We start from the raw sequence: 18,484 nt of genomic DNA, 5'->3' as shown, positions 1-18,484 counted from the left end.
CTCCATTTCAAAGCATATTTACTCATCCTGTTGATCTCAGTGGAACAAGAATGCAAACATTTTGTTACTTTTGGATTAATTTTCATTCCATTAAATCTCACTGTGATATGCTAAATTCATTGCTGATATTGAAAGATAATATAATTATGGCAAACAATTTATTATCATTTGCCCGCTTCAATTCCAAATGTACTTTCAGTTTCGTGCTGTTCAGTTACCAGAGTCTTCTGTCCATTCAGCCACTCCAGTTTCAGTATCTTCACACAAGACATCTTCTCTTGCTAACAGAGATGAGAAAATGTTAGTCAATTCAATGACAATTTAATGACTCTCTGGCTAGTAGACATCTTAACATTCTCATTTCTTTCTCTGTTTTACAGTCTATCAAAATGATTGATGATCAAATGTTCTTAAAACCCACAGGCATTTGAAATATTTTCTCAGTAGAAGTATTATGTTCACGTTATTGCTATTCATTATTTAAGCTTAAAGATCTGGGATCCAGAGAGGCCTGTGCTCACATGTAAATCTTAGGGTCAAACTAAACAGGCATGTTTTAAAGAGTTGGGTCTGGATTCCTCAGACCCAACTTGGGTTCCCCTCAGTCACCCAGCAGCTATGGGAAATAGCTGTTTACAAATAAAGGAGAGCCCAAACAGCCTCAGAATACTACTACAAGAAGGGAGGGCTTCTGCCTCCCCTCAAAGCCATTCCCCATGTCAAAATAGCATGGGGGGGGGTGGAATTCCCTGGTTTACTGCTTCAGATGCACAAAATACTCCGTGTGGAGCAGCAAAGTGGAGAGTGGCGGGGGGGGGGCATGCAGGAGTCCTCTCTCCCCCACAGTAGCATTCTGAGGCCATTTGGGCTCTCCTTTATTTGTAAACAGCAATTTCCCACAGCTGCTGTGTGGCTGCGTGGAACCTGAGTTGGGTCTGGGAACCTGGACCCAACTTTTAAAAAACCTGCGTGTTTACTTTGATCCTTATTCACATATTCATGGTATATATGTATGTGGTCAATTTTTCTCTCCCAATTTTTATATTCTGTAATGGAAGTGCAGCTCCAGAGGTACACTTTTTAAATAAAAATTTAGTCAGAATGCTGAGTGAGGACTTATGCTGTAGTTTGTAATATCATGTTAATACCACAGTTGGAAGGCAAACCACAAGCTAAAATATGTTCCTGCTGTATCTATTGAGGGGTGGGTTTGCCTTAATTCTAAGTAGTCATAATAATTGCAGTAAAATTTGTAGCTTTTAAGAAAAGAAATGAAAACACCTGCCCTTTCTATATGAAACTAACCAGTGTGTGTCTTCGTGACATGGTAGAACTTCCTTTCTGGTGATGTAGTTTTTCTCATAATGGTAGCATCCTTAAAGTAGAATAAATAATAAATACACTTGTTTAGAGATTGTCGTATACCATTCTTTGTGTTAAAAGTCTGTCTTAAACAATTATGGGTGCTTCTATATCGATACATTATTTAATGAGAAAATATTTTTTCCTAGTTTAATTCCTTCATTTCAGTCATAAAAGAGATGCTAAATAGATTGGAAGCTGAGCATAAGACCAAACTTGAACAAATTCATATTATGCAAGAACAGCAAAAGTAAGTGTTCATAATTTCCTGCAGTTCCACTGAATCAGAAAATCCTTTGCTGTCTTTATGGTTGTAATTTTTGGTAGTCCTTGGCAGTATTTCTTGTTATACTATCCTAAATATGTAGTTATGCTGCTTAGCTTTCTTGCTCTTTTCAACAGTAAACTTTCTAACTTATTTTTCATGATAATAAATAGATTTGTAACTTAATATACATCTTTCATATCCTGTGTGTGTTTCTATCCTACTTCTTTCTTTGAATTTAGAGCACTTTTTTGAGATCACAACAAACATGTTAAATGATTACTTGCCCAGGCCAGCCACCTAGTGACCTTCGCAGCTGAGCAGAAAATTAAATCCAGGTTTCTATTCTGCTGGAGTGTTTTAATCGGTGTTTTAAATCATGCTGAGTTAACTGATTCATCATGGTGTGTTGGAAAGAAACCAGAGGGAGGCTATTGAAGCTATCACTCCAAAACATAGTACTGTATTCAAGGACTGACTTTTGCAAATGAGAGTATTCCTTCCTTTATTTTTATTTAACCAAAAAACCCACAAGGTGGCTAATGATCTAATTTAAAACAGAATAAAGCATAACATGTAGGCTTGTGCCCTATCATAGAGGCACATCTCGTCAGTGCAAGTGTACTCTAGTGCAAGTGTATTCGGACGCATGAGATGTGTTGCCTCAGTGCTAGGATACAGCCTAATATATACAAAAAAATGACAGATCTAAAAAACTTGCAGATACAACTTAACCCTAACAAGTTTAAAATCATCAGCGTGTAAAAGTAGTATCGTAAATGTTAACAAGATTAGTAAGATTCGAGTCCAGTAGCACTTTAAAGACCAACAAGATTTTCAGAGTGTAAGCTTTTCAGAGTCAAAGTTCCCTTTGTCAGATAATAGGTATTTGACAAAGGGAGCATTGACTCAAAAGTTTATGCCCCAAAAATCTTGCTAGTCTTTAAGGTGCTACTGGACTCAAATCTTGCTGTTCTTCTGCAGACCAACACAGCTACTCACTCGAAATTGTGCATTAGTAAGGCATCAAAGTAAAACTTTAACCTGGTAGAATGGAATTTTTGGATCCAGCTCATACATTTTTCTTTTAAGCATTTTTTGGAATAATTGTAATTACAGGAGTGTGTTATATCAGTTTTGTTTTATTAAAAATGTGAACAAGAGCTAACTAACCAATGAAGAGATTCCTTTTCAGAAAGATGTAATATGTCATCCCTGATTAACAACTTCTGTTGCTTTTATTTAATTGTATTTTAATGTTTAGTTTTACTTCCATTGGATTCAGTCTTGTCAGAGGCCATATTGTAAGCTGTTTTGATTTTATGCAAAGAATGGAAGACTTGTATTCACTTACTGTGAAGCTTCCTTTCTCGGTGGTCCAGGAGTGGGGCAGTCCTTACTTTTGGGCTATAGCGCCTCCTCCGAAGGCAGGATCAGTCAGCTAATTTTGATCCCGGAGGGGAGGGGCTTGTACCTGGAATAACCAGTCTGTTCCCAAGCCCTGACTCCCTATCACAATACCCCTCATTTTTTTCAAATAAATAGAAAGGTCCCTCCCTTGAAGTCACTGGGAGGAAGACTATCGTCCTAACTCTTCATCCAATCCTAGAAACCGCCCTGCAAGAAAACTCAGGTGGGTAGGACTGCCCCACCCCTGGACCACTGAAAAAGGAATCTTCACGGTAAGTGAATAAAAATCTTCCATTCTCCGGTGGGCCTAGGAGCGGTACAGTCCTTACTTTTGGGACATACAAGAGCAGTGTGCCCCAGGGTGGGTAGTCCAGCTTCCAGGCCTAGAGGGTGTGTTGTGGTACCCTCCTGCTGAAGATTGTCTCTGGGGAGGGGAACTTATCTTCCTATATTTCTTGATGAGAGAATATACTGACCACCTTATCGATCGTTTCTAACAACTAAAGGATTTATAGGCTGCCTGTGTCACTGCTTCCCTTAGTGAGTACGCCTGACGTCTATGGGCATCTCCAGAACTCTGGCTTGACATGCCAGAATTATGTACCCTCTGCTTTACCTACTTAGCCAAGAAAAAGACAACTCTGTGTCACAAGGAGGACCTCCTGCAAACACACAACTAGTATCCTAGACTTGTGAAAAACTGTTTAGTCCTGCTGAAGTGGAATCTCACATCTCTACATATATCAAGGTAGTGAGATATTTTTTCCTCCCCATGCTTTGGATTAGGTTAGAAGGGGGGAAGTACTGTCTCTCCTGTCCTATGAAAACATGGAGCTCACCTTTGGAAGAAAGTTGGTTCTGTTCATAACTTGCTCTACCATCTTGAAGGAAAGGGCATGGATCTCTATCTACTGCTAGTGCCTGCCATTCTGACATTTGTCTAACTGATTTTATTCTCATCTGAAAGATGGCTTTAAAGGTCAGTTCCTTTAGGAGACATGAGGTCATAGGCTCAAAGTATATTTTGGATAATGCTCTCAATCAATCAATCAATTACCTTTATTGGCATTAGAAATAATAATAGTCTACAATCAGAGACAGGGACAATCAGAGACGGGGATAGGCAGAAGCATAAGCATAAACAAGCTATTAGTAACAGTTAATAATAAAATTAAACATTCAGCAATCAGGTGCGGCTATATGCTTGGATTTAACTTTATAAACGTCTGCTAGAAATTTTGCAACACTTAAAGTAACACAAGGGTTACGATCTTCTAGAAGGTAAACTAAAATTCCTCCTTTGATAGAATTATTATACTGAAGGTATTCAGTTAAAAATTGTTTGCGTAACAGACCAAAAAGAGGGCATTCTAGAATAATGTGGGACAATGAGTCGAGGACTCCTAATTCGCAAGGACATACCCTGTTTTGAAGGGGTACTTGCCTGAACCTGCCAGAGAGCACCGTTGACGGAAAGGCGTTTAAACGTGCTAAGGTAAATATTCGGCGCTGAGATGGGATGTCCAGAGCTGAGAGATAATGTGGCATCATTCCTTCCCTTTAATATATGCCTAAGTTGGCTGCAAAACAGACAGGGGGATGCAGGGGGAACATCTCTTGGAGTTCATGTTCCATCAGTCTTAGTTTAATTGTTCTTAAGATATGTAGTTCATCACATAGGAGTAGGGAGAATAATGCTCTCAATACCAGATTAAGATTTCACGTGGGAAAAAACCAGCAAATCCTTGGAAGATTCGACAATGAGGTCCCCTTTTAGAATCCATTGCCATGAGGGTGTTATATAAGGGAATTAGCCCTTCCTAGAACCCCTAATTGTTGGGATGATCACTACCTGTTGTCTAAGGGTGCTGGTATTAAGACTTTTCTTCAACCCCTCTTGAAGGAAGGATAGTAACTCCCTAATTTGCCCCAAAAGGTTACATGTCTCTATCCATGCACTCTTCTGGGAACTTGGAAGGAATTTTTTATAGACTCTGTGGAACTCTTCCTGGAGGCTAGCATAGTACCAATTATGCCTTCTGCTTAGTCCAACCCTATTAGTTGTTTGTGTTCAACCTCCACACTATGAGGCTTGTCAGAGCTGGTCAAGAGTGTGGCATTGATCCCTGCATCAATGGGCCCTCCTTCAGTGGAGGTGCCAGGGATCCATGCTTGATTCCTCAGGTTTTGAGACCATGTCTTTCTGGACCTGAAGGTTGCTATTAGTATCACTTCTGCATTTCTGAACAGCTCTGTGTAATAGCTGTACTGTGGAAGGCGTACAGGATGCGTGAAGGCAGCTTGCTGCTCACAGCATCTTTCCCTATAGTTTGAGGGTTTCTTCTTCTTGCACCTTGTCGAAAACTGTGGTAGACCAGTTGGGGAATCTCTCTAGATGGCATCCATTCTGCTTGGTCCATCACTCTCTGGCTTAGCTAGTCTGCCTGGGAGTTGTCCTCTGTATAAACATATGGTGACCTGTGGGAAGATCCTGAGTTCCACCAGACCCCATCTGATGGCTCCAAGTTCCAAAGGGTTTACACTGTTGATCATTTCTCCTTCAGCCAGGGTCCAAGTGGCACAGAATTGAATTCCACTGATCACAATATCCAACACCTGCCTGTTTCTTATTGTTGGCTGCCAAGGGTTTGCCAAGCATTGTAAGCACCCCCCAATCACCATCGTGCCTGCTGCCTTGGTGTAGACACATTGAGTTCCCTTCTTTGGCCCTTTAGTATTCCTACCAGATTTGTTGAAGGAGAAGGTACTACCCTCCTCTCAATGTTTGGTCTGTTTTCCTTTATCCAGAGTTTCTCCAGGCATGTTGATATCTTTGAAAGGAACTGCGGTTACTTTGGCTTTAGGGCAAATGGTCCACGTTCCAATTCCTAAACTAAGTGTTGTGCCTGGTTGCCTGAAAACCATGGTTCTTGTTGACCACTGCATAGCATATTGCCAGGGCTTTTTTCTTAAAGGAGTTTGCTGCTCACTGCAGCCAGGTCTGAGACCCGAGAGAATATGACTCTAGGAAGGAGTGCCGCTGTTACCAATGCTCTGAAGGATGTAGCAGAAACTTCCAATTTTCTGCGCATAGCCAGTTCAAACCACCTGAGGCTGGAAACCTAGGTAGTCCGTCCTTGTCAATGAGCAGCACAGGATTAGACAGCAGGCTGGTTACCAGATCATCCAGCAATGGCAGCTTGAGCCTCTCAGTAGCCCTTGGAACTAATGTATAAGACTTTGGGTGGGGGGGAGTAGTTAGTTTTGCTATAGTTTCCCTCTTAGACTTCTACAAGTATGAGGGACTACTGGAAGGGAGTCCCTGATGGGGTTATTCCTGATTCTAGGGAGGATTCTCTCCAACCCCTTAGTCCTTAAGGGAGAAGACTCCAGGATCCTCATCACCTTAGAGAGCCTTCTAGGATACAGCTCCTGAGAAAGACCTGCTAGGGAATTTTCCCTTCTTTTAACAGTTCCCCTTCTCGGCTGAGGGAGAAAACTGATAGCTCAGGGTCTTCAGGTTGGAGGCTTAACCAAGATCTGTGCTCTCTTAATGGCCCTTGCCTCCTCTTTAATCTGTGGGGGCACCCCCTTACCTATCTGGAGTCGGACCCCCACACTGGGATGCGTCTCTTGCCCATCTGAGGGTCTAGCAGCTAGACTATTTATTGGTGTGCCTTCAGGACCTCTTTGAATTCCTTATTTCCATCCTGGGCCATGCCAGTGCATTTGTTAAATAGTAACTATGGCTGCGACTATGTAAATAGGGGGCATGTAATTTCTTTCCACTTAGTGGTGGAAACTGCCATCCAGTCATAGTTGCCTCTGCAACACTGGTCTTTTTTGGAAGTCTCCTATCCAATTGCTAACCAAGGCCAGCCCTGCTGAGGTACTGGGATCTGAGGAGATCTGGCTTGCCTGGACTAACTAAGTCAGGGGCTGTGATAAGGTCAGAATTACCGTTATTCCCTCAGAACTGCTGGGTAATTGAGACTGGTTTACCGAAGGTCAGCTACGGAGTTTAAGAAATTATGGGACTTGAACCAGCAGGATGTTGATTCATGGCCCAGTAACTTAACCACAACATTACAGCAACTCACTTCAGGCATCCTTGCCTGGTGGATCCAAACCCTAGACCTTCTCCCTTTTACTAGTCTATTGAGAGGCCTGGGAGTAGGCCGAGACCTGGGATTTGGGCAAGTCTAAGCCACAGGCTTACGCTCTTTGAGGCCTGGGAGGTAGCTAGGCCTGCCTTTGCTGACATTCTGCTATCCAGGGGGCATGTCTTTCACTGGCCTGTTGAGAAGCCCAGGAGGGGGCTGAGGCCTGGGAGTCTGGCACCACTAGGCTGCAGTTTTGTGCTCTCTGAGGCCTGGGAGGTGGCTGGTGCCTGCTGTTACTGACATTCCCGCCAACAGAAATTTTCCCGCCAAAAGGAAAAACGAAAGTGAAAGTGCACTTCATAAGTCCCAGCTGAAAGGAAAGAGAAATAAAGAAGGGCTCCCTTTTGTTTGGGCTGAGTTGGCTCTGAGGCTTCTGCTACTCTTTTCTCCTCCCTCCTTCCTTTCGTAGCCCCCGCAGTTCAGTCGGGGCTGCTGAGATTGGAGCAGGTCCTCTGCTGCTGCTGGAGTCTGCTCCTTCCAAGCCTGAGGGAGTTCCCAATATCGGTCTCCATGACAGGCTAACATGGACTCAAACACCGCACCCTCTGGCCACCTGAGGGGGGTTCCCCCCAGCCCGAAGGTGTGGAACCTTGGTGGAGTTTTGCGGTTGTGGCCGTGGAACCTAGGAGAGCTTAGGGACCTCTGGCTCTAATGCTCGCCATCGCTCTGAGAAAAATGAGGTTGGGCGGTAGGGCCTTTCCCTTCCTGTGCGAGCTCCACACTGCCTATGGCCTTGGCCTCCCTGAGTACTGAGATTACAGGTGCATGCCCCCACACCCAGCTCATCTCTGGCAGTTTCTTCTTCACCAGGATCGCTGCGCTCTGCGGAGCGTTGCTAAAGATGTCCTGCTCAGATGGCAGGGCCAGAAAGACTGGTGATTCCAGGCACAAGCCCCTCCCCTCTGGGTTTAAAATCAGATGACTGACCCTGCCTTCAGAGAGAAGGAGATATATCTCAAAAGTAAGGACTGCTCTACTCCTAGGACCACCGGAGAAATGTTGGTACATGTGTTCTCAGAACTTCATTGTGACTCATATTTATAACAGAAGCACAAACTGATTACTGTTGTAATGAATTTCTGGTTCATTTGTTCTCTTTCTATTTATCTCAATTAAACCTGTAACTTGCATAGTTTACTAGATTGATTTCATGGATGTAGTGCCTTTTAACAACTGTATGTTGTGCTTCAGATCTTTGGATATAACAAACCAAATGAGCATACCTGAAGAAACAAAAGCTAATAATACAGGCAATCAGGTACAACTCTAACTTTACTGTAAAATTTAATTTTGTGCTTTATTTGATTAATCTAGCATTATTTAAAATTGAAATGTAAAATCAATACGTCTTTTATTTGAACAGATCGACAAGGTGTTTACTAATCTACAGACCGATATCTTAACAGCTGGATCTGATTGTAAAGAAAATGGACTGTTGAAAAATCAGAGGAAGGTGAGCTTTTCCAATCAGTTAAGGAAGTTTAATAACTAAAGTTATTATGTTATGTATATATGAGGAAAATTTACATCCACCAGCTGATTATGGAGGTAAAAACCCCAAGCTAGAGTTTCTCTTGGCTGACCAAAAATATTTATCCAAACCCAATTTAAAAAGGATCCTGGTTGCCATTGCATTCTCCCTCCTGGCTAGTTTAGCAGCTAAAGGTACTTTACGTGCAGAAGCTAGATTGGACTGGGTGGGTAGGATTTTAGTAGGAACGGGAGGTAATGAGTAAAATCTGCTATGGGCAATAGTGTGCCCTGAAGCACTTCAGAACAGTTTGCCAGCAGATGTGGAAATCATCTTGTCTATTCCAGTTACAGTCCTCTATGACTGTGGACAACTAAAAAATAATGAAAAGTTACCCATGGTTTTTGTGTCTGTTTTTTTTAAAGTAACATACAAAAATGTAAAAACTTTTTAAAAATTTTAAAAGACCAAATTTTCAGTCTTCAAGAGGAGTCTATTGAATAGCCCCCCAAATGCCAATGTATAGACCCACTTTAATTAGGATCCTGTATGTTTGTTGTCTTAGGTCTTGGCTTTGCCTCTGTCTAGTCCTTGAGGACCTTTTCCTTATTTTTTTTTGCTTCATATTTGTTCAGAGCCAGTGTGGTGTAGTAAGTAGGTAGAGACCTGGACCAGGATCTGGGAGATTTAGGTTTGAATCCCCATTCTGAAGCTCACTGGGTGACCTTGTGCCAGTCACATAATTCTCAGCCTCGCAGGTTTGTTGTCAGGATAAAATGGAGGAGAGGAGAACCATGTGTGCTGCTTTGGGTTCCCATTGGGGAGAAAGGCAGGGTATAAATCAAGTTTAAAATGTTATTCCCAGTGACGTCTGGGAATAAATCCCATTGAAATAAATATAAGTTGCAGTTTTGCTTTCTTAAGACTAGTGATGGCTGATTCACAGGCCACGTCCAGCTCACCAGCTGGTTCTCTCAGCCCTTGATCTTCCCAGCCTCTTATCAGATCTCAGGGTCAACACTTGAGGACACATCTTCTCCTCACTATTACCTTATCCTGCATTCTGCTGAAAATCGCCTCAGTTCTGGGTTTTTTTTCATTCATTGTATTTATCTTTCTTTATACTTAAAATGTTTTAACTCTCTCCCTTTTGGGTCCTAAGGCACGCTACAAAGAAATAAAACAATAAAATTAATAGAGAGATCCATACTAATCAGACAGCCTAATTGGATTGGTCCATAGAAATGCCTCTTCCCTTTCAAATATTCTTCTAAAGAGCTGTTTTACATCTCTTTATGCAAGGCAAAAGGGACAGAGCCTTCCTCAAGCATGGTGTTCTACCATGTGGGAGCAGTCATCAAAAATGTCCTTGCTTGGGCAGCCAGAGTTCTTACCTTCTTGCAGTATGGGACATACAAGTTATATGAATCCCTCTGTGAAGATCACAGTCATCATGCAGGCATATATGGGGAAACATGGTTCTGCAAGTCTGAGGCTGCCAAGTTATGAAAGGCTTTGTAGGTTAAAACCAGCACCTTGAATGGAACATGGAAATAAATAGGCAACCAGTGCAATTCTTTAACAAAGCCACTTCAGGCATATGATGCCTACTAACTACTGTATTTTGGACCAGTTGCAGTTTCTGAATTGTCTTCAAGAGAACACCCACAGTGAGTTTATTACTGTAATCTAGTTTTGGGGTTACCTTATCATAGCTCAGCATGGCTACACCAGTTATGTCCATAAGGGGAGATAATTTTCTGGCCAGATGCAACTGGAAAAATCTCTCTTAGTCAATATGACTGCAAATTTCTCTCATAAAAGAGCTAGATCTAATATGACTTGGAAGCTTTTCATTGGGTTAAATGACTGACGCCGCAAGGAGTGGGAAGCCCAACTCCCTGAAGGTCTTAATCCTTACCTTAACAACTTTACTAGTCATAGTGCTGCTGAGCATCTGTTTCAGGCCATGCTACACTGATGAGACGGTCTGCTGTTTAAGCCTCAGTAGGCAGAAGAAAAACTCCTACCGTCTGGTTTCCGGTGTTCTTCCTAGTTAAGCTTCTTAAAGCTGGCACACATTGGTAAGATGCAGGCTCACTTCAGTTGCTGAAGTTGCAGAAGAGAATACAGCAAAGGAAAGAGTAATCCAAGGAGAAAAGATGAGAGGCCAGAGAAAAAATTGATTTCTCCCCTTAGCACAAATCAGAATGTAAGAACATACAAGATGGGATAGAACAAATAAGGCAGAAAGAATAGTAAAATCGAGGGAGAGGGGATTGGTTTTCACTAATATAATTTATATGGCAAATATGACAAAGAAAAGCAATTTATATATTGACAAGTGAGGAACCTGCAAGGGTGGGGCATCTCATTTATCCCTGTATCCTGCTCCCCCACTATTTTCTCTTTTCCTTCCCTGGCTGCTACCATAGTCTCCCCCCTTCTTATTTATTTTGTTCATTTATACCCTGCCCATCTTCCCAATGGGAGCCCAAAGCCACTTACTTTTTTCTCCTCTCTTCCATTTTATCTTCACACTCACTCTGTGAAGTAGATTGGGCTGAGTGTGTGTGACTGGCTCAAAGTCACCAATCAGTCTTCCTCAGCAGAGTGAAGATTTGAACCTGGGTCTCCCAGATCCTAGTCTGACACTGCACCACACTGACTCCTCTCCTTTCTACCCACCAGCCAATCTATGTTTATCTGCCTCCTCCTTCCTTCTGTCCCCTGGGAGCCTCTCTCTGGGAAAAATCCGGCTGAATGGTGGTGGCTTCTGCCAGCAGGCTGGGCCCAGCTGCACGGTAGCGAGTTTTCATCAGGGGACATGACAAGAGGGGCACAGTATCTTTTCCAGGGCTGTTTTTGGTTCCATGTCCACCCCACTCTCCCTCATATTGCTTTGCTTTACAGAAATCAAGATCTTGAAGGCTCATCGCTATTGTAGTTTCCTAACAACCTTCAAAATGGCCACTTAGAGCTTAGAGGGCATTCTTTTCTTAAAGCTACTGGAATTGTTTCTGTTTGGGGGAGATTTAATCCCCATGTACATGTTTGTATATGTGTAGATTTAGATTTCAGATTTTTCTGCAAACCTGGAAATTCAGGTTTGTAGCAATATTCCCTCTATCCATCCCTAAATCCATTTTGCAGATCTATTTATCATATCCTCTCTGGTGTGGTTCAGAATTAGATATATGATTTTTCAAACATATGCTAACACAAAGCAAGGGGGTTTTTTTGTCCATTTCAGAAGTATGTCTCTGAAACCTATGAGTCACAGTGATCAACTTTTTCTTTTAAAGGGTTCACTTACGCTTGAAGAAAAGCAAAAGTTAGCAAAAGAACAAGAACAAGCACAAAAACTGAAAAGCCAGCAGCCACTTAAACCTCAGCCTCAAAAAGTTACTGCTTCAGTCAAACAGGTATGAATGTAATGTCATAACAGAGCTCTTCATGACAATATTTGGTCTGATTTTAGCTAATCACTAAAAGAATGTTGTACCTTACGTCACTAATTATATTTGTAAATCTCTTCAGTTTGCCTAGCATCCAAAGTAGATGTTTTATTAAAGTTGTTGCAATGCAATAGATGAAATAAGGAATTTTAGTACTTTAATTCCTAGATGAAAACACTAAACTTAAGCTTATATTAAAGAGTTAATTTTCTGTTTCCATATGAAGATGTGAAAAGGCACCCCTGCTGTAGAACTGCAGCAAGTGGAGTGCCAGTGGGTAGCCACAGCACCCATGTGCTCCATGTACGCCACCTCTCCCTTTGTCCCATGAGTGCAAAGGCACTGACAGTCTCCCACTGCCCCACAGTTCAGCAGTCCTCCCTCTCCATGTTCACAGCAGAGCGTGACATCATTGGAAACTTCCACAAAACAAAGGGGCCTGCTGCTTTCCATGCAAGGAAAAATGCCTGTGTGGAAGCTGCCTATTGTCCCAGTCTTGTAAACTGTTAAAACATAGCATCTACCATAACACTCAGTTAGGTCCTTGTGTTCGTTTGGTGAACTGTAAGGTGATTGTGCATAATCAGAGACCTATGTTGGTTCATGTTCTTTAAATGTATGCCCACATAGATTTTTTTATTTGTATTGAAACCCATATTGGGGTTTCAATACGAATGAAAAATCTTGAAAAATCTTTTTGTTCTTAATCATAGGGAAGGAATAAGGTGGCAGATGATTTCCAGTGATGGTGCATCGGTAATTTTGGCCATAGATGCTTTATTTTTTTCAATTGCTGCAGTGCAGATAATACTGTAACACATAAGCATTGCAAGTAGCACAAGCCAAATTAGCTGTGGAAAGTATCCTTGTGTTCCACCCACAGGAAAAGAATATATAAACAAAACTAGTAATGCAGCCTATCCAAGGTAGCCAACCTGCATATTTTGATCTTGTAAACTCATCACTGGACCTACAGAGTTGCTATTAGTTCATTAATTGTTAACTACTGGTAATTAGTGTTGTTGCAAAGTATTTTAACTACTATGGTTTTGTGCTTTTTTCAGACCAAGGACTTGACAGATACTTTGATAGATAACATGGCATCATTGGCCAGCCAATCACTCAACAGACCTAAAGTTCCTTCTTCAAGTAGCTTTTCTTCAGTTCCGTCTATGGGTATTGGAGTGGGGTTTTCATCACCTGTTGAGAGCACTAAGAGAAATGGACTAAATGCTAATATAGGATTTCAGCCTTCAGGATTCAGCATGGGGGCTGGTACTGCAAGCCAGAATTTCTTCAGTGGTGCTGGAGTCACTGGAATGGCCAATATGAATATGTTGCCTACAGGCAACATGCCAGCTTACAGCACTATGAGCACTACAACGGCAGTTTCACAGCCAGCACAGCAAAACAGGCCACCAGATATGTCTGCTTTAGATAGCCTATTTGGGCCTCAGAAACCCAAAATTAGTATGAATCAGTTATCACAACAGAAAACAAACCAGTGGCTTAATCAATTTGTACCTCCTCAGGGTACCAGCAGTTCTCTTTCAGGAACACAGATGAATGTAATGGGACAGCCTGGATTCGGTTTACAGGGAAATCCTTTCTTTAATCCTCAGAACTTTACACAGCCAACAAACAACATGACAAACAGCAGCTCAGCGAGTAATGACTTAAAAGACCTCTTTGGGTAATAGCTGTTATCATGGGCAAGTTGATGATGTAAACATCTCTTTATGTCTGGTAAAAACTAACGTGGGAACTTCCATCTAGCAAAATGAACAAGAGAAAACCTGTTTCCAAGATGAGTTAGTAATACACTTTATTTGCCTATGCATTTAATTTTCTTAGGCAGCAAGAGGTCAAAATCCCCTTTTACATCTTTGAGTTCAGGTTTTATCAATCCAGGTACCCAGAGTTATAAAAATTAGAAACTGCATACCTCGCCACATCAGGAATTCTGTCTTCTAGCCGCTATGTAATCCTACAAATAAACATTTTACAAATAAAAGGAAATAGATTGTATTTACTGATGGGTCCACCAAATGCACTGCATATATGTTTTAAGCTCTGGTCTCTTGTTGATCTTGTAATGCTTGAGTTTGGTCTGAATTGAAAATGAGTTATAGAAACATCTTGATATAGGATGGGTTGTAGTTGGATGCATGTATTACTATGCAGCTTCTCTAAATGTACAAAATTAATTTTTGAAAAGTAGAGTTATTCATCCTCTTGTAAGTTGATACCACAAGTAGCACTCTTCCTAATAAAGTACATCAAAAGAGTTAGGTACCCTTCTGACAGAGGTGCTCTTAATTGCAAAAAAATACTGCTTGGGTGATCATACAACATAACTTTCCTATTGATAACATATACTAAGGTATCAGTCCTACAGTGGAAGCCACATGGGTGGCATGGTGACCTTAAAATCCTACCTAAATATGTACAGTAGCTTAATCATGCTTATGTTTATATTTGAAACCTGGATGCTGAAATAATACGATACAAATTAATGAACAAAAACATGTTTCAGATTGTCCTACAAAGTTCATTTTGTTAGAATTTAGAAATTAATTACATTATGCTTAAAATGTTGGCATAAATGTATGGAAAGACTTTGGATAGCTTCTTAATGTTGCAGGCTACTTCAAAGACAGTCGGAGCTTGACAGAAACTTGATGGATACTTTTTATGGATTCAGATTCAATTTAGCTCTATTTCTTTAGATTAAATGGATATGTTACAAAGAAAGTAATGGAGCAATCTGCTATGACAAGGTTATTGAATTTAGACCAAACTGTTGTTCTGTATGTAGCTTGAGTCATCTGAAAGACTTACATGAATTTTTCTGATACCAAGTTTGGAATGAATAGCTCTTGTTGCATGTTTTGAAGTACTGCTCAAAATCAAAGTTTCCCCAAGTCTAGATGCAGCAATTTATCCTGTTGATTAGATAGGAAAGGGTATTTAACTATTCCAAGCTGGAATCTCTATCCCACCACTTATTTCTATTGGGCTTTAACTATTTCTTTCCTAGAAATTTTGAGACCTTTGTTACATATAGCTGGCTATTTTGAGAAGGAAAGAATTAGCTTCTTTTTTATAGAAAGCCTACACATTTTATTTTTCAAAGCCTTTCAGTGAATAAATTATTTCCATTTCCTGCTTAAGAAACCAAAGGCCTTATGCTGTAAATGTGAGTTGTATTTTGTTAAATTATATTTCCAATTTTAAGCAGTAATAATGTTAAATGTATTTAAGAACTTTATATTATAGCTGCTGCCTTAGTACTCTTACTTTGTATCTCTGGGACCAGTGATAAAATTGTATGTGTGTTTTTTAAATACTTGTGATGTTCATGTGCTGTTGATACTCTCACTGAACTATGCTTAATTAGCTACATAATTTATGCATAAAATTATGACTATTAAATGTGTTAGGTGTACATGTAAGTTCTTTGGTCTCCAGGTTTCTTAAAATTTAAATTTCACCTATATGCCTTTGGTAAAAATTGTTCAGTGTTGTTTTCCCATACTTTAAAAAAGAGAAAAGGGCAAATCAAGTGAAGACTTATAGATGATTTATTGTAAAACAGCATACCCGCATGTAGGGATTTCCTTCAACCAAAATAACCTGACTTCAGTCCCTCACACATTTTTTGTTACTGGTTTGTAGCCATTCAGATTTGTATCTTCACTATACTTGTCAAGGAAAGATGGTTTTAGTTTAGATTTTTTTCTTGTCAAGATAGTTGGAGTATGCTAAACTGTATTTCAATCGTCCAGCAGTGGAAATTTTACTTACAGTTTTTTGATCCCAACCAAGGCACTAGCAGTCTGTCAGTTTCTATGATGTTTTGATTTAAGGCTGTATGCCGGATGCCATATAATGGTCAGTGGGAGGAGGACCTTCATTCTGGATCACTATCAGAATTAGTTAAGCACTTCAGTTCAAGTACAAAAATATTTCTGTTAGTTTTGATGCTTACATAACAGCATAGTGACTAGCTTTCAGAAGAAGCTTAGCTTTCTTCTGTGAAGAAAAGAATGGGTTAAAGTGTGAATAGATCCTTATTCAATAAGTATCTAAGGAATTTTGAGTACAATTCCTTCCTTCCAAGAAGAAAATGTGTGAATTTGAATGCTAAGTTATATAGCTGGGGCCAGGAAGAATGGAAGACTTCAAAGATACAGTAGCCCGTCCAAACGCCCAAATTTTAGCTACAGTTTATAAATTTAAGATGGCTCGGGCATATTGATATTGCTTTCCTTGTAGACTTAATGAAATTCTCCAACTCTTGAATTGCCTATTTGTGTGATTTTCCTTTATAGTGATGATTTTCCTTTATAGTGAGTCAAACAAAGGAGCTGCTGCAGCACAACAAGATACAATGTTAATGACACTTGCACTACCTTCCTTAGGAACTTTTATCTTTTCATTAGGAATGGAAATTGCACTCTATGCTGGTGCCTTTGGAACCCTTGATAGGCTTCATGGGCACAAACTGGGTGCTAGAAAAGACTGAAGGAGTTGAACAATGCAGTTAAACTTTTCACAACAGCTACTTTTCTTACTCAGCGCACCCTTGAGGAATTTTTCTCTTTTTCACACTATGGTTTTACTTAATGAAGAAAATCTAAACTCTAATATCTCAGATTCTTTCAAATACAAACATTCTTAAGCAATTTGAAAGATAAATACAGAACACTAAATACCCTTTTGTCATTTGTTGTGTTTTCATTTTTAGTAAGAATCAAATCCTGTTCCTTCAACATTAGCTGACACATTAGCTGGATGAATGTGTGAAAAGGGCTGTGGAGTCCTTGTTCCTAGAAAATGAAATGAGAGCTCAGATCTCCTTAGCATTATCCCAGTAGAATGCACAGGAATCATAGTATAGGATTTAAAGAGATTTTACTTTAAAGATAGATGATGGGAAGAGTTAGTTGTTGAAGCTAATTCTTCCCCCAGAAAGAGAGGGAGCTGCAGAATCGGTCTTGGAAGATGAGTAACCCTCTCCTGTCTCATATGGGTGAAGGAACTTTTATATTCAGTTATTGTCATGGTTCCTTTTGTCAGAATCACCAAATATAAAATGTCCCTACACTTACAGTGATAGTAGGAATGAAAGCTATCATTTGAGCCTGGAGCTGTGTCTGTAGTTGACTGTTGTGCATATTAACATCTTAAAACTTGGACAAGCAGATACTGATAAAATTCACACATTGTAATATTTCAGTACAGTTATTGCAATTTATTGCTGTTTTTGTCATTTTTAGTATTCAGTAAAAAAGGAAACCTGGGAAGTAATGTTACTGTCAGCAAACTAGTGAAATTTTAGTATATTTTATTGATTCAGTGAGAGTGTCAATGTGCAGCCATTGGCTTAAAGTTTTCGACAGGTATGTTTCACATAGAAAATTATTTGTACCTGCTATAGCATCAGCCTAATCTAGCCAGCATGAGATAGTTGTATCATTCTAGAGTAAATCACTGCTGTCCAGCTCCAGATCATGTGAAGTTTCGCACAGTTGACTTGTAAATATTTTCTAAATTTAAATGGTTTATGCAGTTCAAGGTTTTAAAAATTCAGTCTTAAAAACAAATTTATTGGTTATTATATGTGTCTTGCTTTTTGTCAATGTAACACGTGCAGACTTTTATGCTGCAACGGGGGGATTTTGTTACCCAGAAAATTCAGCCACACTAGGTTTTTTTTAAATGCCTTTGAATAATAATTGATGGTAAATCTAGGATTATTGCTCCTAGAATTCTTGACTTTGTATTTAAATCTTTAAAACAAGGTGATTCCTTAAAAAGAATTTGTAAAAATAGTTTCCTCAAATTGTTAAAATTCAGACAGCACAGAGTGTTATATAATCTCCCACGTTGGAAGTTGTATATCAAAATGATTTTATATGTATTTAACTCAGGCCTGACTGAAAATATTTAATGTCTGTTGAAATGTACAGTCTCTTCTTAGTGGCTTACAATTCTTGTGTGTAAAGTGGTGATGTAAATGGTGTTGCTATGGTTCATGATCAGCAGAATTGTTGGAGCATGGCATTCTATTTTGATTTATTGGACTTCACTGCTCTTTAAAACAAATCTATTCTTATATTAGCTTTTCAGATCAGTAATACTTAAATATGTAAAATGTACAGTGATGGTTACAAGAAATTACTACCACTTTGTACTGTGAATGGAAAAGTTGTGTAGTTTTGAAATCCTAAATGATGTTGCTTTATTAAAATAAAAAAAACTTTTCATATTTTCAGCTTTTCAGAAAAGAGTGAAATGTCTTAAATTCAAAAAATTCAGTGCTCTCAATTGGCTATGAATGTGCAAGTAT

The 18,484-nt window shown here is 39.9% G+C and overlaps 1 protein-coding gene and 1 long non-coding RNA gene across 2 annotated transcripts in view; one reads left to right on the top strand and one right to left on the bottom strand.

The window, feature by feature from the left end:
* The window catches only part of SCYL2 (SCY1 like pseudokinase 2), a 47,999-nt gene extending 29,590 nt beyond the window's left edge, over positions 1-18,409 (top strand). Inside the window, exons 14-18 of the mRNA XM_054988293.1 lie at positions 1,512-1,612; positions 8,392-8,458; positions 8,564-8,653; positions 11,977-12,096; positions 13,194-18,409. Of these exons, the coding sequence (XP_054844268.1) occupies positions 1,512-1,612; positions 8,392-8,458; positions 8,564-8,653; positions 11,977-12,096; positions 13,194-13,826 (1,011 nt within the window). The 3' untranslated portion in view covers positions 13,827-18,409. The remainder of the gene's footprint in view (positions 1-1,511; positions 1,613-8,391; positions 8,459-8,563; positions 8,654-11,976; positions 12,097-13,193) is intronic.
* On the bottom strand, positions 7-14,109 carry LOC129335608 (uncharacterized). The gene is made up of 3 exons (XR_008597629.1): positions 14,075-14,109; positions 1,306-1,375; positions 7-281 (listed from the first exon to the last, which is right to left on the bottom strand). It is a non-coding gene; the product is annotated as an uncharacterized LOC129335608 (long non-coding RNA).
* Positions 18,410-18,484: the final 75 nt, after the last annotated feature.

The sequence above is a fragment of the Eublepharis macularius genome, chromosome 9 (assembly GCF_028583425.1).
Source record: "Eublepharis macularius isolate TG4126 chromosome 9, MPM_Emac_v1.0, whole genome shotgun sequence".
In the NCBI taxonomy this organism is placed as follows: Eukaryota; Metazoa; Chordata; class Lepidosauria; order Squamata; family Eublepharidae; genus Eublepharis; species Eublepharis macularius.
Note: the sequence above shows the minus strand (reverse complement) of the source record. Positions and strands in the feature narration are given on the sequence as shown.